Source organism: Lipotes vexillifer, unplaced genomic scaffold (genome assembly GCF_000442215.2).
Source record: "Lipotes vexillifer unplaced genomic scaffold, Lipotes_vexillifer_v1.1 scaffold977, whole genome shotgun sequence".
Lineage (NCBI taxonomy): Eukaryota > Metazoa > Chordata > Mammalia > Artiodactyla > Lipotidae > Lipotes > Lipotes vexillifer.
In genome coordinates, this window is record NW_006783088.1 from 374,226 (window position 1) to 396,571 (window position 22,346).

General features: G+C 45.7%; 1 protein-coding gene and 6 non-coding genes across 7 annotated transcripts; 3 read left to right on the forward strand and 4 right to left on the reverse strand.

Moving 5' to 3' along the window:
* Positions 1-5,564: 5,564 nt before the first annotated feature.
* Positions 5,565-5,637, forward strand: TRNAK-UUU (transfer RNA lysine (anticodon UUU)). The gene has a single exon. It is a non-coding gene; the product is annotated as a tRNA-Lys (tRNA).
* A 2,257-nt stretch (positions 5,638-7,894) lies between these two features.
* TRNAF-GAA (transfer RNA phenylalanine (anticodon GAA)) lies at positions 7,895-7,967 on the forward strand. The gene has a single exon. It is a non-coding gene; the product is annotated as a tRNA-Phe (tRNA).
* An 807-nt stretch (positions 7,968-8,774) lies between these two features.
* Positions 8,775-8,847, reverse strand: TRNAK-UUU (transfer RNA lysine (anticodon UUU)). The gene has a single exon. It is a non-coding gene; the product is annotated as a tRNA-Lys (tRNA).
* A 4,984-nt stretch (positions 8,848-13,831) lies between these two features.
* On the reverse strand, positions 13,832-13,914 carry TRNAL-UAA (transfer RNA leucine (anticodon UAA)). Its single transcript has one exon. It is a non-coding gene; the product is annotated as a tRNA-Leu (tRNA).
* A 343-nt stretch (positions 13,915-14,257) lies between these two features.
* On the reverse strand, positions 14,258-14,344 carry TRNAR-UCU (transfer RNA arginine (anticodon UCU)). The gene is given in 2 exon segments: positions 14,258-14,293; positions 14,308-14,344. It is a non-coding gene; the product is annotated as a tRNA-Arg (tRNA).
* Positions 14,345-14,636: 292 nt separating this feature from the next.
* On the forward strand, positions 14,637-14,709 carry TRNAV-UAC (transfer RNA valine (anticodon UAC)). The gene has a single exon. It is a non-coding gene; the product is annotated as a tRNA-Val (tRNA).
* Positions 14,710-20,161: 5,452 nt separating this feature from the next.
* Positions 20,162-21,097, reverse strand: LOC103083585 (olfactory receptor 4D9-like). Its single transcript, XM_007455679.1, has one exon. The coding sequence runs from the start codon at positions 21,095-21,097 to the stop codon at positions 20,162-20,164; it is 936 nt and encodes a 311-aa protein (XP_007455741.1).
* Between the last annotated feature and the right edge of the window lie 1,249 nt (positions 21,098-22,346).

The following is a 22,346-nucleotide window of genomic DNA, read 5'->3' on the forward strand; positions in this document are numbered from 1 at the left end:
TATATTTTGAAACATAAGCAATTGAGTATTGATTTGAAGACCTTGGAGAGAAGTAAAGGACAGTGAAAATGCTTGTTCAGTTTTTCTCTGCACAGTTCAGGGAGGGGAGAAGGTGGCCAAAGTGATCGAGGGGGCATGGAGAGGCCTCCGATGAGGGTGAGCGCCAATTCCTGCCTGGAGGGGGGGCCCGCACGTCACTGAGCATCTGCTTCTGCGTCCAGAGTGCTGAGACTGGAGCTCTCAGCATTGCCAGGCTTCCGCTTAAACAGTTTCAAGAAGTATATTTTACAATTGTCATGTTGAATATGAGGAGAGGCGCTCAAAAAATAAACTAAATAAATTTACTCAAGGTCACATAGCTGATTGGTTAGTCACAGTACTGGAATTCAAAGCTGGGTTGGTTTAACCCCAGAGTTTGTGACCTTTACAAACTTGTGCTCTGTGAGAAACTGGGTTGGAAGGCGGCTGGTAGTTAAGTCATTTCCTCCTGGATTATACATCGTGCAGAAATGCGTATCTCTGTTTCCAGAAGCTTCTTAATGTGGATAATACTATTTTGGGAGTCCCACGTGAAGGAAGGCGCATTGGAGCATTCTTTTTTTTTGGCCATGCCATGTGGCATGCGGGATCTTAGTTCCCCGACCAGGGATTGAACCCCCACGCCCCCTGCATTGGAAGCATGAAGTCTTAACCACTGGACCACTAGGGATGTCCCGGAAGGAGCATTCTTGAAGTTCAGCCTCCTGGCTCCTTGGTTTCTCAAGGCTCTCATGCCCACAAAATCAGCTATGTTGTAAGCAGGGTGATGGGTTCCAGTGTAGAAAATGATTGACAGGTAGTCAGATCAATTCAGAGACTGGAGAAGTGAGAATGAAGAGAAGTGCAGGGATTCCAGTATTGACTGGAATGAACAGCACTTGAGTATGATTATTGGTGGAGAGCAGAGGGAGGGAGGGAGGGAGGAACTTGTATTTTTCTTGCTCAGGAAACTTCAAAGGAAGGTGGTAGCAAGCTAAACAAGTCTGGAGGGAAAGAGGGGTTCATTTGGGGGCATTCTGAGTTGGAGGAGCCTGTGGAGAGGTTCAGTAAGCGATTTAAAACATGGGTCCAAATGTATTGGCTACATTTTTGTGAGAACTGAGGAACGAGATGCTGAGAGAGGCTGCACATTAAAATCACCTGCAAGTTAAAAAAATATATAATCCTGAGCCCCATCTGCAGAGATTCTGATTCAATTAGGGTTAGGGCTAGTGCAATTATATATATCTATATCTATCTATCTATCTATCTATCTATCTAAACGCAAGGGTCACAAAATTATGAAATGGGAGGAGGAGGAGGGATAAATCAGCATATTAGGGGATATTATTCAACCACAGCTCGCTTCTCAGTTTGAGAGGTCTGAGCCACTTCCACATTTTGACAATGTTTATATGTTTCAAATTTTTTAAACGCCAAGATGAGATTACAAAAATTGAGGTATACTTTAAATAGGTTTAGCAAATCAGTGCTTTTAACATACAGATACAGTGACTCTATGTATACTTCGTCAGGAGGTAACATTGAAAATTGACATTTGAAATCTTTACAAATGGCCTTCCTGTCTGTCCTCTTGCATACGTTTCTTGAGACCACTTTGACAATATCTGAAAAATTCAAAATGTTCATGTATTTTGGCCTTGCGAAAATCTGCCTTCTCACAAGAAAAACAAATACAAAAGGATAGTCATTGCAGTATTGTTTTTAATAATGAAACCTAGGGGAAAAAAGTCAAAACGTCCATCATTAGGTATTTGATTACATGGATTGTGTTATATCCATACTATCCAATATTGTGCATGGGTTAAAAAGAATGAAATAGGTCTACATAGCTGACATGAAAAAAAAAAGTCCATGATTTATTTGTAGCTTTTTTTCATTTTTGCGGTACGCGGGTCTCTCACTGCTGTGGCCTCTCCCGTTGCGGAGCACAGGCTCTGGACGCACAGGCTCAGCGGCCATGGCTCACAGACCCAGCCGCTCCGTGGTATGTGGGATCTGCCCGGACCGGGGCACAAACCCGTGGGACAGGCGGACTCTCAACCACTGCGCCACCAGGGAAGCCCTCCATGATTTATTTTTAAATAAGAAAAGCAAATTGCAGGGTAGTTAAAACACAGAGAAAAGTAAAATTATTTATCACATCTAGCTTATAAACAGAGGCCTTGCCTCATCACCTCTAATATTTAAGTGCCTACCTCCAGCTGAACCTATATCCGAATCCTTTTTTGCTGCAATGGAACAAATATTATTTCATTATAGATACGAGGAAAACCTCTTCCGAGAGAAGACGAAATAGCTCAGGTGGGAAACCATTAGACTGAAGATTTAAAAGTCCCTGGTTCGATCCCGGGTTTCCGTGACTATTCTCTTCTCAATAATATGTGTACTCGTCTACCCCCTGTAAGGGGGGGATCTCAGGCTGCCCCCCAGGTCTCACTTGCGCATGGATGATAATGTGCTTCGGTGGACGCGGAAGGACGGGCCGGTTTTCTTTCTTTTCTCTGGGAAGGAGGAAACCGTAAAGGAATTTATGTCTTTGCTTTTAAGCTGCTCTGTGTCGCTGCTCTGTGTGGCCGGCGGGCTCCCCACACACGGTGCGCCGTTCGCTTTCTTATTCATCCCAGCCCGCCGGCTTCTTTCCGACTACGTTCCAGGCGCTGCCGGTGTTGGACTCTCTCTCCGCTGGGACGGGCGCGCTGAGGCTCCGCAGGGGGATTTGGCGGTCATGGAGCCACCACGTGCGGGGCGCGGGGCTGCACAGAAAGAAATCCTTGATTTCAGCTTGGGGTTTAACAATAACAAGGACAGCTTTTGCTGATGGTGGCGGCGGCGGGGTGGGGTAGGGTTGGAATTCCTTTCTGGTTTATGTCTACACTAGCGTTATCAAATCAAATACAGGACGCCCAATTAAATTTGAATTTCGGAGAAACAATGACTATTTCTAGTATAAGCCTCCCAAAGATTGGCATGGGACATAACACACATTCGTTATTTTTCTGAAATTCAAATTTAACTGTATTTTTATTCTCTAAATCACAAACCACTATTGTACATCATATCCCCACACACCTCTGGATGCGCCCCTCCACCCCACACCGCGCCCCCGGAAAGCTACTCAGAAACTATAGTCAGGACGAAGTGGATTTCAGAAGAGACTGGTAATTTCTTATTCTCATCTCTCAGGTTTCAAAATGCATTTGCGTCCATCAGCTGATTTGTTCTCATCACTACCAGACAAGACATTGGTGGGGATCACCAGGAAACACCCCAGGAATCAGCCATCTCACCTGGTCCCGAGCTTCCAGAGCTGTCCGCTCTGGCCTGGGATGGGGGTGGAGGAAAGGGAGATTTGGAAGCTGGAATGAATCTTAAAAAAAAAAAATCGTGTTAAGATGATGAGCCACTCCATTCAAGGCAGTGCAATGGAACACACGCTCAGGGAATGCTTTCTTTTCTACCAGCTCCCAGCCTGGGACATGGGGAGAGAGGAATGAGACCTAGTCCTCACATAAAAGGCAACATGGAGAACTATTGCTTTTGGACCTATTATTTGTCCTCCCCTTTCTGTTAATCTGTGCCAAGATGCCTGCCTGTCCTCCCCTTTCTGTTAATCTGTGCCAAGATGCCTGCTGATGAGGGGCTTCAGCCCCCAAAACTTTGCGCTCTTGGGTGGAAGGATGCATTTTGCTTAAGGGATTCTTTGAAAAATTCAATGATCATCAAAAGGAAGGAAAACAAAATTTTTGTGGATGAATAGATCAGGCAGTTCAAACTTTGCATGATGTACGTCGTCACGTGTGGTGGTGAATTTTATGTGTCAATTTGCCTAGCTATGGTGCCCAAATGCCAGTCTAGGTGGTGCTGTGAAGGTATTCTTTAGATGTGATTAACATTTAAATCAGTAGACTCTGAGTAAAGCACATTACCCTCCATAATGTGGGTGTGCGTCGTCCAATCAGGTGAAGGTTTAAGAACAAAGACTGGGGTTTCCTGATGAAGAAGGAATTCTCCTCAAGACTGTAACACAGAAAGCCTGCCTGAGCCTCCAGCTGGCTGCCCTGCTGAAGCTGGACTCAAGATGCAACATCAACTCTTACCTGAATTTCCAGCTTGTTGGCCAACCCAACAGATTCTAGATTTGACGGCCCCCACAATGCCCTGAGCCAATAATAATAATAATAAAAAAAACAATAAATAAATCTCTATCCACCCAGACAGCATGCTTTAAAGTGTTACACACAGGTAAGAGGGAAGGGTGAGATTTTTATTATTGCTCCCGAGGAAAAAGTGCTCTGAACGAAGGTCAACCACCTCGGGACCATGAAGGTGGGCACCATACTCCTAGGAAATGTTGGGCCTTTGCCCTGAAAGGGCAAACCCTTCCCAGTTTCCAGCCTGAGGAATCCCTTTGGAAAGTATTTGGATACAAGCAAGAAGCTCCGAGAAGAATACAGGTGTGTCTGCCTGCATCACCAAGCTCGCAAGCCTGGCATACCCCTACTCACCTTTCAAGGCACGGTTCTAACGTCTTTCTTTTCCTGCCAGGTTCTGCTCTACCCACCTTCTAGTCATTCCTCGGTGTTACCAAAGTATATATTCCTCTATTAAAGCATTGATTACACGGTCCCAAAGGTCTGCTACCAGCTCTATAGTAGCTCCACAGTGCAGGGGAGACCAGGGATGGTGCGGGTCACCAAGAGCGTCCCCGGTGGGATGGCGGTTAAGCTTAGTCCTCCAAAGTGCTTTGGGCGGACGAGGGGGAAGAAGTGAAAGGGAGGTTGCATTCCAGTAGAGGGAACACCGTGAGCCAAGGCCCAGAGGATTGAAAAGGTATAGCGAGATCTGTATGTAGTACGAAAATAGTGGCGAGTACGCTTGAGAAGTGGAGGGAGGTGGGTTCAGCCTACCCAGAGTGGGGTGAGCGCGCGTGCGCAAAGGCCAGGCCCGTGGGGGCGTGGCTGGCGAGGGTGGCGAGCGGGGCGCGGGCGCGCTCTCAGAGCCCAGGGCGGTGGTGGCTGCCACCACTTCTGACTGGATCCCAGATCGTCTCTTTCAGCTCATCCGTTTCGTGGGCTCCTAGGATGGGAACAAGGAACTGCGAAGTGGCGCTTCTCGGGACAAGTAGCAGCTTGGTACCTTTAACACTGAACTGTGGTCTCCGACCCTGTGCGCTTTGGGTTTAGGGCCAGGAATCGCGGAGGGGCGGGGACAGAGTAAGCGGCTTCTCCCTCCGCAGGGTTTTGCAGAAATCAGGATTCACGTTTGCCAAGGGGTCTCTATATGAAAGAGGACGTGTTCTGTTTTATTTGAGAAATCTGTATTCATCTGCCAGAGAACGACTTAATCACCTTCTTTCCATACTCCGCACTTCGCCTGCCCGGTGCCGTGGGATCTCTGGACTGGAATTGGATTGAATCACACACAAAGGAAAAGTCCGGAAACTCACCCGGTATCCCGCCCATTAGCTGCAGCGCAAACGATTCCATGGCTTTCACTTACCGGAGTGCAGGCTTGCATCGTGAGCCCGGATAGCTCAGTCGGTAGAGCATCAGACTTTTAATCTGAGGGTCCAGGGTTCAAGTCCCTGTTCGGGCGGAGTTTCTATTTTTTAACAGGCATTTTAAAAGTGAGAACCAGCTTTTAGGGGCCTCTGATTTTTAGCCGGTTGCCTTTGGAAAAGGGAGTAAAATGTGGAGCGTGTACCCTGCGTTTCCAACCACTTCCCGGGGATAAAAAGGCAGGCAGACACCACGGGCCTTTGTGCAAAGGCCTCCAGGAGATTCGCAGTGCATCGCTGTAGGGTCTAAATAAGCTGGCTTACTCGGCAGCCGCCGACTGGGCTGCTTGGTCTCAACTACTGCTGCAGTTAAATAAAGGGGGACGAAGCCTTCAGGAAGTCGCTGGGGCTCCCGCAGTCGCCGCCTCCCTTCGCTCTCCGTGAGCGAGCCCTGCAGACCCTCTCTCTCGGGTTCCCTCCCTCTGGGTGCCTGAGGATTGTGGGACGGATCCTGCACCCTTCCACTCCACCTTGCTACCCTTCTAGAGAATATTTTTTGCGCTCTGAAAAGGAAGAGGTGCCATCTAGAAACTGAAGCACGAAGCAGGGCAGCTCCCCGTCTCTACCGAGGTCCAGTCTCTCCGCTAACCCCCAAAGTGTGACCCTGAATCCAGGGAGAAGTTGAGGTTGAGATGGCAGCTTCCGTCGGTGGGAGAAGGAGGGTGCCTGCTGGGAACGAGTGCGTTTGAGGGGCTGGAATGCGAAGTGTCCTGGAGTTCGAAGAACAAAAATGTTAGCTCCCACTGCCTACAAATTAATAAGGACAGCATTTGGCTCCTGAGAAGTTTTGAGGAAGTCGGGTTGTGGACACAAGAGCTCAGGCATGGATTCACCAAGACTAAACTAATCTTCCCTGTGAGGTGAAGGGACCAGGTACATCCTTGCCTACCTGGAGACTGAGCCTTCCTTGCTTCTGCCAGGCAACAGAAGAAAGTCGATCTTGAACTCATAAACAGGATGGGGATGTGGGCTGATTGAGTCAGCTGCCCTCTTAGGTGATGGACTATGGTACCTAAGGTATCCAAAGAACGCTGATCGGTGGGGCGGGGCAAAGAACTCAAGTGGGAGGCAGGGCCTTCACCCCTTCACCCTCCAAGCTGAATGCCTTACCCTGTGCCTACACAGACCCACAATTTTCTTCTCTCCAAAGCACAGCTTCCTCATCAGGAGAAAGGGAATAATAGTAATAGCATCCCTCTCATAAACCCGTGCTGATTAAATGAGGTAACAACGCGTGCAATAGTGCTCAGTAGAGTCTTTGCCCCAAAGCGAGCATGCAGTACATTGCAGCTATTATTATTAAAAGGCTTTCAGTCTAGGGAGAGAACAAAAGACACACTGAAACAGGTAAGAAACCGTTTCAAAGAAATATGTTCCCAATATGTGAAGATCATGAACCCGTATTCATGTGACTTGTGTTGGTTGGTATGTGCTGAGGCGACAGCAATGGTCACCGACCCAAGGAAGAGTGGGATTCTTTCTGGAAGGAAGTGAATTATGGCACTCAGGTGGCGTTCCAGGGGAACAAAGTAAGGGAGCTGAGGCAAACGCTCGGATTTTGCCTCTTCTTCCAGAGGAAGTCCCCTGGAAAGTGAGCAAGTCCATTTCTGGCAACCTTGAAAAGTGGAGTCTCTTTGCTCCGATCATTTCCTGACTGAACAAGAACACACGAGGTGGGGGAAAGGAGAGGACAAGGGGAAGAGAGCACTGAGACCTCCTGGCTCTTTCCTGCTTCCTGTCCTCAAGCTCACCCCCTCCCCCTTTCACCAAGGGGTGAAAAGTGAGAAAAAAGCAAAACAAAACAAAAAAACACCAAAAATTAAAAGGAAAAGACAAATCAAAGTCTCTCTCTCCCAAGACCTTTCGAACTTTGGAGCTGAATAGCTCTGCTTGGGTTCTGGATGATTTGAGGGCAAATTAGTTATAAAAATTATCATATTATGTCAACCTTAAGGCAGGGTTGTGGGGGGGTGGGGACTGAACTGACACCACGTAGAGGACGTGCTGGACACACAGTAGGCACTTAGTAGGCGGCTGTCTTTCCTCTTATTAGGGTCCTGGGGAGACGTAGAAAAAGCCTCAGGAAGACAAGAATATGTAGCCTGGGACAATTTCCCCACATGAAAGAAATTCTTTTTCTCACTCACTGCCCTCGAAATCTCAGAGCTAAAATAAGATGTAATTTGGAAGGTGAAATTGGGAATTGGAAAGGCAGAGATGAAAGAAAGTCTTTCTTAGTTTTAAAATTTTTTTCTTTTAAGTTTCCTTAACAGGGTCGAAAGGCCTGGTACCCTCGCCGAAATAGCTCAGTTGGGAGAGCGTTAGACTGAAGATCTAAAGGTCCCTGGTTCGATCCCGGGTTTCGGCAGAGCTTTTGCTGACTCATCATTGGACGGGACTGGAGGCCGGAGTACCTTCCTTTCCTTCCAGTGTCTCCCCTGAAGGCTCACCTCCCTCTCCGATCCCACACACTGCGAGGATCCTAAGAGCTTAAACCTCTTAAAGATATCACAATCATGGAATGACCCGGACCCAGTCCACTTAGACTATGTGTCGGATGTTTCATAGTGTGATGGCCACCACTTCCGGTCTGCACGTAGAAGGTCTTGAGTTTAATGCCAAGTATAGTTACGCTGGGCTTGCAAGTGTTTCTCATTGACGACAGACATGAAGACTTCAAAAACGTTTGTCTATACACGCAAGTCAGGGTCCTATCAGCGTGTTAGAAATTTGGTGAAGAATGATTCTCGGCTGAAGAGGTGATTTATAAGCACGTGTGTTGACGTGAAATATTTCTTGGAACCCCAGTTTTCTCACCGCGCTTTTAATAAACAGTGCGTGAACTATTATCACTTAGTGCCAAAATTTGCACATTTACTGCCAGGAGCATTATTGATGTTTTCTATATAAAATAATACATGTTAGTTTTAAGGGAAAAATATCTGAAGACAAAGTATCTATCATACAAGGTTGGAAGAGAAAAGACTGAGGTTGGAAGAGAAAGTTATCAGTTGCTTTCCTCACCTTTCACTTTTTCTGCAAAACCCACCGTTGGTCTGGCCTGGGTTGTAAACTCCAGGAGGGCTGAATCAAGTGTGTTCTGCATAACCTCAGACCTGCTCAGCGACAGTGGTGTGGACGCACGGTCAAATTTGTTTTAGGAGTTTAAAATAACCGCCCGAACAGGGACTTGAACCCTGGACCCTCAGATTAAAAGTCTGATGCTCTACCGCCTGAGCTACCCGGGCTCGGGAAGGTAACGTGGCTCCTAGTCTATCCACAGAAAATAGACCACGTGGCCCTATTCTTTTCCTACTCGATTAAAATCCTGAGTCTTTTTGTTGATTACGTGAGTGGTGAAAATGCAAAATCAAGGTCGGGAAGGCGTTTGGCGAAAGAATCTTTTCTGATCCCGTTACAGAAAGACTATAAAGAAAATAACTGCCTGCCAGACCGTGCTTCCACGCCAGCAGCGCCCCCGCCCCTCGCATCCTAAAGGGAACATCCCAGGAGGAATTCTCCAGATTTAGGACGTCTGGATTTCTAAATCCAATCTCGGTCTGCGAAGAGTCCCGGAGGGTCTTGCGGGTGGAATCTGATGAGTAATTGATTAAGTCTCCAATCTTTATTAGTCAGAACCCATCCAGGACCAAGACCCAGTGCTGGTCCTCAGTGGGGCGGGAAGGCAGGCAAAACAGAAGTCAAGCGCTTTGATGGTGGGAAGCAGGTCAACGCCAGAAGTAAGCGTCCTGCCAAGCATTCTAGTGGAAGGTGATGCCCAGATGAGCTACCAGTGGTGACCGGGGCCCTGAAGCCTTGGGAAGAGAATTTTGATCAGAGGGAACAACAAAAGGAAAAGGACCTTCGCCAGGGAATCTGAACATTTTCCTTGAAGGTCCCATTGAAAGGTTTGGATCAGGCTGGAGTTTATATTTTTAGGAAGTCCCATTACCCTGGCAGCTGTGTCCTGAATATAACTAATGTGGACACACAAAATACAAAAAGTTTCCTGCCATTTCAGTAAACAACCCATGTTGCCTACCATTCCACTAAACAACGAATGTTGCAGCCATCAAGCCACCAGCCATTGCACCTTCCCTGTTGGTGCGCCCAGAGGGGAATTTAGGATGGAGAAAAACAGGATTCTGGCCCTAGAGAGTTAAGATGCATGTCAAAGAAATAATTTCAATGAACCCAGACCCTTGCGTCTTCCCAAACTTAGAAAAGCACTAAAATAATTAACTTGAGATGTCTGTTGTGTGTGTGTGTGTGCGTGTGTGTGTGTGTGTGTTTGGCAGTAATCATTTGATGTTCAACTACATGTTTTTTTTTTCCCAGCAAAAGATCCTATATATCCTGGCCCCTCCCTTACCTTCCTGGAACAGTTCCTCAGAGCTCAGAGGCCGATTCCCTGGCTATAGTCTTCAGTTAAGGTCCCTGAATAAAACGAAACTCTCAGGTTTTAGGTTGTGTGTTTTTTCAGTTGTCACTAATAGGCGCATTTTTCATTACTCCTGTTTCTTCATTGCCATGTTATTTATTGAGGCACTTGGATAAGATCCCTTGAAAGGGAAGGGAAAGGAATCCTATGGGGTAGAGCCTCATAACCATTTTAGCTGCCCTCGGATTTCAGAGACACTCTGAACTCTTGGGGAAGGGTGACGTCTGCAGTCTTTTATGGAGAAATATATCCGTGTAACTGAGCAGGATCCTAGGGGGCCTTCCTGAGACAGAGACCCCGAACTCCACCTAGTGTGCTCCACCTGCCTCTTGTTTGTAGAAAAGCTTTAGTCTCCCAGGCCTCCCAAGAGTCAGAAAAAGCTTAGCTCAAGAGGTAAGGATTGGAAGAATGTGAATATAGTAACAAAAGCTAGCAGTTGTGCCAGGAGAACTGGTAACAATGTAAACAGATCAGCCATATAGGAGTCACAGAATCTTTAGTTCTTCCCTGAAGGACATAGACAACAGTGTCTGATGCACATTCCTGAGTTGTTTTGCAGATACTAAAACCACCACCAGAGGGAAAAAGCTAACTGCATGATGACCAAGACCGTAGCCTTGACACAAGCTGCTCCATCTTGAGCAGTACTGAATCTATGACTTGCATACTTCCAGAAATTCGCCTCAAAGAAGTGGAACCAAACCGACCCTGGAGTTGAAGATTAACTGTGCTTAAAACGAGGTGATTCCGACCAGACCACCGCATGAACCATTTTGAGATGATTATCGGAGCTGTCTGTGCTGTTCTGCACATAGTCCGCACCTGCACACCCCTGAAACGTCCTGGTTTTTCCCTATAAAACGCTTTTCCCTCTAACTGGCAACTTGGAGATGGTTTTGGGGACACTGGTTTGCTATCTTCCCAGGTTGCCGGCTTCCTGAATAAAGCACCAACCCTTGTGTCTCTTGAACACTGACTTTTGAGTGAGATCAGCTGAAACTGAGCTCAGTTCCGGCTCCGGTTGGTAACCTCAGGAAATATGAACAAAGTTTAAAAAGTAATCCACTAGGGAAAGTTAGTCACGTTATGTTAAACAAAAATGACAGAAGGTGCTAAACCATACGTATGATATAATATTTGTGGAAAAGTCAAACAATGTGTATATGAACATATATATCCTTTAATTATATATATAATTAATTATATTTGTTGCTTGCATATACTCCCGCTGCGGAGCACAGGCTCCGCACGCGCAGGCTCAGCGGCCATGGCCCACGGGCTCAGCTGCTCCTCGGCACGCGGGATCTTCACGGACCAGGGCACGAACCCGCGTCCATCTAGTCTCGGTAGGCGGACTCCCAACCACTGTGCCACCAGGGGAAGCCAGAGAAGTTCTATAAGAGGTGTTTAAGGGTCGAAAACAATCTGATAAAAATGACCACCTTTTGAGGAACGGCAATGAAGTGTGTGAGAAGAGTCTCTCACTGTTTCCTTTACGTACATCTGTATTATTGCATTAAAAAAGCATGTATTGTTTTCAATAATAAAATAAATGAAGAAGAAAAAAATTGTCAGTTAGATTATTCCATCCTTCTGAGATCACGTAGGCAGCCCTTTAGATCAAAGCATCCCTGATCCTGTGTTTTCTACAGATCCCAGCAGAGGAAGGTGAAAAGCAAATTTCCTTCCCAGTAGAGGCTCCCTCCATGCTTCAGGGTTTTGGAGGGGAGTATCTGGTGTTGGGGAGGAAGGACTTTTTTCCTGTACCCTTCTTAGTTCTGGCTGGTCTAAGAATTAAATTGACAAGACAGATTAACAGAAGAAAATTAAACAAAAGTTTAATAATATGTGTACATGGAAGGGACCCAGGAAAATTAAGTAACTTGCTGAAATGTCTGAAAACCTCACCTTAAATATTATCTTCAGCTAAAGCCAAAAGAGGATGTTGGGGATAGTGATTTGGAACCTCAAAGGGGAAGAAAGCAATTGGCATGAAGATGGAAAAGCAAATGTTTGGTAAACCACGGTTTGCTGGGCCGTGCAGAGACCATGGGACACAGAGAGGAATGTTAACACTTTTAGACTTTGCTAGGTTTCTCCCTGTCTACCCACCTGGTTCGTACTATAGTAATCTATGGTGATACCTCCTTTCCCGGAAGAGACCCTTCATCTACATTCTTTAGGCTGTTAGGGAGACGGTCAAAAGTCAAACTTTCTTCTTGAGTCTTTAGGGCCTTGATTGTTTTCAGCTCTAAACAATCCGCAAGCCAGAGAGACATTTTGGGGTGGTAAATTTTGCTCCCCTACTGGACTGGTATTGAAAAATCACCAGTGAATTAGGTGCGCTTTTCACAAATGAAGATGTAGATCCCTAAGAATCATATGACATGGCTGGATTTAGCCAAGAAAAATAAAAAGAGCCTCCCCCCCGGAAAAAAAAAAAATTGCCTGTAAGATGAAGCCAATCCTCTGGGGGAGTTAGTGAGCCTTTGGTCGAACCTCAGCTTCCTACAACAGTTCTGTACTCAGCTTTGAATGTAACGCAGGAGAGGGTGAAGATTTGTTTCCTGTTCCCCTAAGGCAGACTAGATTGACAGGCATTGAACCCTGAGAACAAAAGTCTCAAACTGTGTATAATCAAGTGTTAATGGTGTGGAACTGGGCTGCTTAGCGTAGAGACAGTTAACTGGAGCTGTGTGTAATTTCATTTAACAAACTATCCTGTTTTTTTTTCCTACGCACCACCCCTCCATCCCTCCGTCCGCCATCTTGAAATGCCCCCTCTTCCCACTTTCTAAGTTCTTTGGTTTGGGAAGTTCCTTCTGATCCTTAAAGACAGGTATCAGAACTTGCCGCAGAGATCTCTGCTTGGTCCTCTCCAGAGGGGATTGGGTCCCGAGGACTCTGAGACTGTCCGTATTGCTGCTTCGACCACAACCTCCCTTCAACACCTGTTTAATGGTCTTTCCTCCTAGAATGTTTCTGCTGTGAAGACAGGACTTCTCTGTACATCTCCACTGTTATCCAAGCAAGCTCTCAAAAACTGCTGAATGAATGAATGGACAGTTGACTGAGGGCCAGGGGTCAGGGAAGGCTTTTCGTGGAGGAGGAGGGGGCAGAACTGGTCCTTGGAAGTTTTTGTTTGGTAGAGAGAGGGGAGAACATTCCTGTCAAGGTGAATGATTTCCATAATCAAATGGAATAAGTTTGTCCTCAAAAAGTTCTATGCCACTCTATCGTGCCACCCCACTTAATTCTTTATAAGAGCTTATCGCCATCTGAAATCCTCCTGTTTATTTGCTTGTTTATGAGCCACCTCTTCCCTCTGTCCTGTAAGTGCTTCTGGACAAAAACCTTGTCGGTTAAGGACCTTCTATTTTTTTTTCCTTTTCTTAATGTTATTTTCTGTTTGGTTTACTTTCTTTTCTTTTAAATCTTTGCATTTCCACAACCTCAGCGTTTAGAACGGTATTTGGCACATAGCATGATCATAGATAATCGCTATTTCAAAAAGTGAACGTTTTTACTGCGCAAGGTACCTCTCGCCCCCTCCCCTACAAATTAGTATAGGTTCACGCAGACGTTTACTTTTTAACCTTCCAAACCATCGGTTCTGAAGCTATTGCTACACTTTCTACGTCTGCTATAAACTTTCAGATTAAAAGGTCACTGCCACTTAACCACTCAGGCTGGACGCCTCAGATTGCGAAATGGACGGCTCACAATCGTTAAAGTCCTTAGGAATTCGGAAAAAATGAGTCATGTCACGTTTAGAAAACCAGACTCATTCGTACCAGAAGTGGGGTTCGAACCCACGAGGATATAAATCCATTGGATCTTAAGTCCAACGCCTTAACCACTCGGCCATTCTGGTATCTGCTACTTCGTTGTTGATTTTTACATAACCTGAGTGATACTGAGCTACGAAAAGTTGTACAATTTAAAAATTTTATGCCTTATGTAAAAAAACAATACCGAGATGGGGGGAATGGGAAACTCGGTAACTTTCATCACACCCTGTGATTTCCTCATGTCCAGTCATCAGAAACTGGAGCCACACGAAAGCGACGAAGACTCAAGTAGCAGGATTCCTAACACATTCACGTCTGAGGACATCACAGAGTACTGGAATGGGCTCCTTTTCAAAGTGGGCGAGTCTCCTCGGAAATCGTAGGTAATGTGTCTTCCTCCTAGCGCTTTCCTTATTAAAACAAAAGCGACTCTGGTGGGACTCGAACCCACAACCTTTGAATGCCTCCATCTAATCTAGAAGTCCAATGCGCTATCCATTGCGCCACAGAGCCAGACGCGTAAAAATTCTTCCGCGTTGCTTACATCAAGGCAGGAACGGCGTCTGTCTGGGGGACGGTCGCCGGCACGTCGGGTCACGCTTTCTTTCTCGGACAAACTGGGAAGCCCGCGTCGCCAAGGAGAAGCGTGGATGGGCATTGCGCTTGAAAGTCTGAAATCTGTTTGAAAGTTTCTTCTCGCGAGCGATCGCCAGGCATCAACTCTCAACTTCATTACACATCGGGAGGAAAGTCTTTGTGTGAATAAAATGTCTTCATCGTGTCCTGGCAAAAAAACACAGGCGGAGGTTCCATAGTGTAGCGGTTATCACGTCTGCTTTACACGCAGAAGGTCCTGGGTTCGAGCCCCAGTGGAACCAAAGCACGGAGTTAACATTTTTCAGGGGTATTTTAACGTTTCTTTTTGCCAGCCGGAACTTGAGTTTTACTCCAGGAAGTGGGAGACGCTGCCGTTTCCAACCGGGCTCCGCGCTGCGCCCCGAAGCTCAGGCTAGGCTCCAGAGGTGCCCGCGCACATCGGCCACCAAGGCTGCCCCCTCGTGGCGCCACTAGGGAGGTGCAGGCGGCCCCGCCCTGCTCAGGTCATCGCGCGTCTCTGCGCCTGCGCGCTCCCGACTAGCCCCCGCCGCAGTTCCTCCTCCAGGTGCCTGGGTAGGAGTCCGGATCCCGCTCCTTCTAAACCCTGCTTTGCCATCTTTCAGTGTTGCTGCCACCACTCAGTTAGGGGTTATCCCGAAGGTCACCTCTCTCCTTTGTTGATTACTTCCAAGTCCACTGACCTCGTACTTCTATTTAAACTTTAAAAACTTTTTGAAAAATTATATGCTCATGGTGGAGAATTCAAACAGCCCCACGTGTTTTTACGGTGCTGTTTCCCTCTGGCAAAGAATTTCCCTTTGACTAAACTCTAGCTGGGCTCCTCTGAGCCCTCCTCTCAACTAGGCGGCCTATAAGACTTGAAAAAACAGTTAACACTAATATCGTTTTTAGTAGCTCAAGGCTGCATCCCTAAAGCGACTCTAGTTTCAGTGAAAGTGTCAGCCTGAGAAAACTGAATGCTGCCGCCGCCCCAGCCCCATTTACTGTTTGTTCCAGCCAACAGCTGAATCTGGGGGCCCGGATCAGCAGTATAACTGTACATTTTCTTTATAAATCACTTATGATTAGTGTACAAAGGGAGCGTTGCCAGAGGTACTGCTCCACCCCAACAATATTCTAGAAATCTTTCTATTTCCTTCTTAAGCCTTCACTCATCCTTTCACTTCCGGTGTTTGGATATATCCTAATTCTTTAGTCTGTGCTTTTTGATTAGCGATTAAATTGTAATCAGTCTTACAGACGATACCGTAGTGGAATTCCTTGGTCATTGGTTTTGGGGTGGATCACCATGTAGAACAATAATAGCGGAAATCTTGAATAGTCATTATTACCTAACCCATTTTACAAAGGACTAAGAGGAAGCACAGAGAAGTTATGTAATGGCCCAAGGTCACACACTGGCCCTAGACAATTAAGGTGCAGGTCAAAGGAATGATTTCAGTAAGCCCAGATTCTTGCGTTTTCTCATACACAGAAAGGTGCTAAATTCATTAACTTGAGATGTCTATTTCTTTAATCACGAGTACTCTTTTGATGTTTGACTATGTTTTTTTGTTTTTTTGCAAAAACTCCAATATATCATGGCTCTCTCTTACCTCTTCAGAACAGTCCCTCAGAGCTATCTGTATCTCAGATACAGATAGCTGTATCTGAGATACAGAGGCTGTATCTCAGGCTTAAGTCCTCGGTAAGTCCGCTGAATAAAACATAATTCTCCACTTTTAGGTTGTGTTTTTTTCTTTTCTTTTTTTTTCATTCGACATAGGTTTTGAGGCTTCGTCTTTGGAAATAAAAATCTCAGTTAAATTCTTAAACGTCTGCCAAAGGGAGAATCATGGAAAAGGAATAGGTCCCTCTAGTGGTGAGGAGACATTATGAAACATTTTGCTCTGTAGACACTGCTCCTAAATTTAAGAGGTTCTTTAGAAATACAGCTTCCCAACATCTCCCAAGGTGGGAGATGTTGAACGATTTAGCCAAAACGCAAATACCCTGTGTTAGAATCCATATGTTAAAAGACTGTTGTCAAGCAACACGTTCTCACTACATGGAAGGAGAAGGAACACATTTTCATGGGAAATAGATTTTAATGTATATTGCTTCTCTCCAAAGTACTGTGGTCTTTTAGGAACCCAGTAATCAGTTAATTGTCTCTTACAAGTAAGTGTGTGTGTGTTTGTGCGTGTGTTTGTGTGTGTATGTGTGTGTATCCTGGGATAGTCTCAAAGTAAAAAGTGTGTATACATGTGTGTGTGTATTTTTTTTTTCCTGCAACTAGTCTCTTGTGAATCCTCAATTCACTATTTGCCTCTAGAAAGTAAAGACTAAATGCTAAAAGAGGTATGTGAGGGCTTACCTGGTGGTGCAGTGGTTGAGAGTCCGCCTGCCGCTGCAGGGGACATGGGTTCCGGTCTGGGAAGATCCCATATGCCGCGGAGTGGCTAAAACATGAAGCCTGTGCTCCGCAACAGAAGAGGCCACAACAGTGAGATGCCCGCGTACCGCTAAAAAAAAAAAAAAAAAAACAAGAAAAGAAACGGTATGTGGAAGGGAAGTTCTTTTGTTTTGTTTTTTGGTAATAAAAAATGATTCACAAGGAAGAAAGTAGCTGCTACTGTTGATAAAGGAACATACTAGTTATGGCAGAATATGATTCTGTATTCTTTGGTTCCAAGGGAAGCTTGAATTGTTTTTGACGTTTTTGTTACATGGGTAAAATTAGGTACAAAATTCAAGGCTGAAGTCAAAAGTGTGGTGAATGATTTTAATTCTAGGTAGGAAGTTACAACCACCCCAAAGAAGCAAATGTAGATTTTTAAAAGATCTTCCAACTTTAGTAAAGCATCCATGAGTCCAGGATCAGACATGCGCAAATGTGAATTTTGTCAATAGCGTCTGCCTTGCGTTGCCCCTGCCACCTTGCTGAAGTGTTCCACCCTTCTGTACCTGGGTCTCTGGGCTACCTTTACACCCCGGACTTGGACTTACCTCCCTCACATGCACCCACTGCAGCTTTCCTGTCCTACATCTCTTCCACTCTGGGATGACACCTGGTGCCTTTGGCTGCACCAGTAGACTACCTGAAATTAATCCCTTGTGAGATAATACTGAGAATGGATTTAGAGATTTGACTTCCAGTGGACCTTGAGCCTCATTATATGCTCATTGTAATACGTTAGCATCTAAATGACATGCCCACAGGCACCGTGACAGTTCTGAGGCCAACCAGGAAAGGCCAAAAAGTGGGCGGTGGCCCAATTCCTGGAAGTCCCCGCCCCTTCCCCAAAACAGTTAGAAAAACCCTCCCACTCATTAGCCTATGAAATTACCTAGCCAAGGAACTGCCTGGTGGTCCAGTGATTAGGATTCCATGCTTCCACTGCAGGGGACGTGGGTTTGATCCCTGGTCAGGGAACTAAGATCCTGCATGCCAAGGCCAAAAAAAAAAAAAAAAAAAAAAAACAACGTTACCCAGCCCATAAAATCTAGCGACCCCATATTTGGTATCTTGCCTTCTGAGGTGGCCCACACTCTGTCTATGGAGTGTATATTTCTCTAAGTAAATCCACTTCTTACCTATCACTTTGCCTCTCACTGAATTCTTTCTGTGCTGAGACATAAAGAACCTGAACTTTCGCAGGTCCTGAAGCCAGTTGTGTGATCTCAATTAAAGGATAGTGGGTTCAAGACCCAATCTGAGTTTTGGCAGGGTTCAAGTGCTGGTGTGAGTTGTGTGCTTTCAGTGGCGTTGTATCTAGCTTGAACCCCATGAACTGTGTCTAATTTATGAAATATCCCGCGAACAGGAATTTCAGGGCAACACCAAGGGAGGAACAGTAGGCAGTGATAGAGCTGGTTGGGAGGGGCTGGATTTTGGAGCAAGTTTCCCTTGTTTGTGTTTCCCTCCTGAATCCCTCTGTGCAAATGGCTCTTTACTTCCCTTACATCTGTCCATCAGACATGGCTGAGAGATTAGACTGGGATATAACAGGCCAATCAGTACTTCCAGTCCAAATTTTAGTTGACTACAGTTTTCATCTATTTACTCGACAAAAGTAATAGGTTGCCAGGAGACCCACTGGAATTTATTTATTTATCGTTTCTATTCTCTTAATGTGGAGGCTCTAAAGAAAATGCTAGAAAGAGGAACGAGGAAGAATTTAGAATGGGCTGATTTGTAATCTTCTAGACAATCAGTCCCTGAATAATGGAAAGTCAGTTTATTCTTAAGCCTTTGCTTCTTGTGAACCTGTGACTCAGGCACATTCTAGCGAAGCAGACAGGATAGGGTTCCTTTCTCCCTTGAGGGCTGGCCCAGAATAAAGGGCGGGAAAATGATGTTGAAATTCTTAGAGGTACGAAGCCTTACCATATGTACTCCTCTGTCAGATAATGACAACAAAGTGCCTTTCATGACATTAAAATAGAGGATAAATTTTTATAGATGAGCTTGTTTCAGATGCCCTCAAATCCTGCCTGAGGCAACAGGAGTAGTCAGACAAGCTGATGGTCAGAGATCTCAGATCTAGCCTTGCCTGAGCCATTTATTAGCTATGAAAACTTTGAAAAAATATGAAAGTTATCTCAGCTTCTGTAAGGGAAACCCAAAGGTTTCCTTAGAAAAACAGAACTCATATCCTCCACGGTGGGCAATGGAAAGTTTCCACAAAGGGAGGGGTGGCTGGATTTTATAGCCTGGACTCCTGGTCCCTGGAGATCATTTTACTAATTATTGCTTGGGCTGCACACATGGTACAGCCACAGCTCAAGAACTGAGAGGTAATTTTCTCTCAGACTTCATTTCCTCACATGTAAAATGAGGTGTTTGAGTGATATAAGCTTTAGAGTCCCTTTCAGAGCTGACAAGTTACAGATCTGAGACTCTAAGTTGCTGACAACCACGCGATGAGACGATTATTTCAGACCATCCTTATTAGAGATTCTGCTGTAGGGCAAAGGGGAAACTCTGGCCTCACGATGGTCTGTTGATTGGGGTCTTCTATTGTGTTGTGAGAAAACACTTTTCAATTCTGACTCTTTCAATCTGGACTTCATGGCATCTATTTCTTTTTTTAAAAAATAAATTTATTTATTTTTGGCTGCATTGGGCCTTCGTTGCTGTGCGCGGGCTTTCTCTAGTTATGGAGAGTGGGGTCTCCTCTTCGTTGTGGTGCGTGGGCTTCTCATTGTGGTGGCTTCTCTTGTTACGGAGCACGGGCTCTAGGCATATGGGCTTCAGTAGTTGTGGCACGTGGTGGGCTTAGTTGCTCTGGGGCATGTGGGATCTTCCCGGACCAGGGCTCAAACCTGTGTCCCCTGCATTGGCAGGTGGATTCTTTATTTTTTCTTTCTTTTTTTTTTTAAATAGTGATCTTGGGGTTTTCTTATTTATTTATTTTTGGCTGTGCTGGGTCTTCGTTTCTGTGCGAGGGCTTTCTCTAGCTGTGGCAAGCAGGGTCCACTCTTCATCACGGAGTGCGGGCCTCTCACTATCGCGGCTTCTCTTGTTGCGGAGCGCAGGCTCCAGACGCACAGGCTCAGTAGTTGTGGCTCAAGGGCCTAGTTGCTCCGCGGCATGTGGGATCTTCCCAGACCAGGGCTCGAACACGTGTCCCCTGCATTAGCAGGCAGATTCTCAACCACTGCACCACCAGGGAAGCCCGGCAGGGGGATTGTTAACCACTGCACCACTAGGGAAGTCCCCTATGGCATCTATTTCTTCTTGTAAGGCCCAAATCTCCTCTTCAATCTTTTCATGGCTGACTTCATCTCCTGGTTCCTCAGGGTGTAGATCATGGGGTTCAGGACAGGAATGATGACAGTGAAGGTAATGGAGACAGCTCTGTCCATGGGGAGGGCAATGAAGGGCCGGGCATAGACATAGATGCAGGGCACAAAGTGCAAGGTCACCACTGTGATGTGGGCTGTGCAAGTGGAGATGGCTTTCCTCCTGCCCTCCCCAGTGTGAGACCTCAGCATTGTCAAGATGACAGTGTAGGACACAAGGAGGAAGATGAACCACAGTGTAGAGATCAAGCCATTATTGGAAATCATTAAGACCTCAAGGGCAAAGGTGTCGGTGCAGGCGAGTTTGAGGACCTGGGGAACATCGCAGTAGAAACCATCCACAACATTAGGTCCACAGAAGGGGAGTGGGAGTAAGAGGGAAGTCTGCACGATGGAGTGGACAAAGCCCCCCACCCAGGAGGCCACAATGAGGGCAGTGCATCGCCCCCTACTCATGACGGTCACATAGCACAGGGGCTTGGAGGTGGCCATGTAACGGTCAAAGGCCATCACAGAGAGAGAGAGAACATCTGCCCCACCGAGGAGGTGGAAGAAAAACATCTGTGTGGTGCAACCATTGAAGGAGATAGTCTTTCTCGTTGTCAGAAGGTCTACTAGGACCTTCGGAACAGTGATGGAAGAGAAGCAGATGTCCAAGACAGAGAGATTGCAGAGCAGGAAGTACATGGGGGTGTGAAGGTGAGACTCACAGGCCACGGTGACAATGACGAGGAGGTTTCCCATCACGGTAGCTGTGCACACCAAGGATAACAAAAGAAATAAGACCAGGCTCAGCTCTTGGGACTGGGTCAGCCCTTGAAAAATCAATTCTTTCACCCTGGTGTAATTTCCCTGCTCCATCGGGTCATGTATCTTCTTTTTCAATTACCTGGAGAGAAAACAGAAAATAGAATATAGAAGAGATATCATTAAAAACAAAAGGAGTGGGAGTTATATGACCAGGCTGCCCTGGGGTTACTTTTATGGTTATTTTTCTTTTGGGCAGGGATGCCTACAATTCTCTCTCTAGTAGATGGCATTTTCTGAGTTCTCTCAGAGCAAACCAGAGAGTGGGTTTCCAATGGGCGTAATTAATTGAAGCTCCTAAATCAGTATGTTATTAAATTCTTATTAAAAATTTTACAGGCTCATCATTTTATAGATTCTATATGCCCCTTAAAAAGTCACTGAATGCTCTGAGAAGTGAAGAGACTAGCTTTGCTTTTGTTTTCATGCACACTCATGTATGTAATTGTTAGGAAGTGGGAAACACACGCAGGGGAAAAATATAAAACACAGTCTGTGGCTCTAATGGAAGCTTGTAGTTTCTTCTCTCATCTTCTTCCACAGGAGACCATCTGCTTGGCATCGTCTGGCCAGATTTTCACGATACCGGTGATCAGCTCTAAATTAAGGCCAAAAAAGCAGTTTACGGTTTACTGTCTCCCTAGGATAAATAGCTTTGCAGCAGCTAAGACAATTTAATTGAGTAAATCACTGTTTCTTTCTTCTTCTTTCTTTTTTTTTTTTTTTTCCAGTCTCCCTTCTTTTGGTGTCTTGTTTTCCTCTGATTTCCATGGCCCAAGATTGGGACTTGGCAACTGATAGCTATAGTCCCTGCTCTCCGTAATGCTCTTGGCGAGGACTTCACCCACCAGGACACTGGACAAATGGTTTTCCTTTCTGAGGCTCCCTTCCTTTCATCACTTACATTTGTACGTCACTCCTTGCCGCCTCAGTATTTGTAAAGGTTTTAGTTTTGCACAAAGAGCAAAGATGTTAGTATCAGCAGAACTGAATTTGTGTGTGTGTGTGCGTGTGTTTTAAAATTTTACTGAAGTATATAGTTGATTTACAATGTTGTGTTAATTTCTGCCGTACAGTAAAGTGACTCAGTTAAACATGTATATATATGTATATATATATATATATATATGGTTTTTCATATTCTTATCCATTATGGTTTATCACAGGATGTTGAATATAGTTCCCTGTGGTATACAGTGGGACCTTTTTGTTTACATTCTATATATAATAGTCTGCATCTGCTAATCCCACACTCCCACTCCATCCCCCCTCCCCAAAGCCCTGACAGCCACAAGTCTCTTCT

Coding starts and splice junctions, on each gene's coding strand:
- LOC103083585 (XM_007455679.1), bottom strand. CDS start 21,097: ATGGAGCAGGGAAATTACACCAGGGTGAAAGAATTGATTTTTCAAGGG.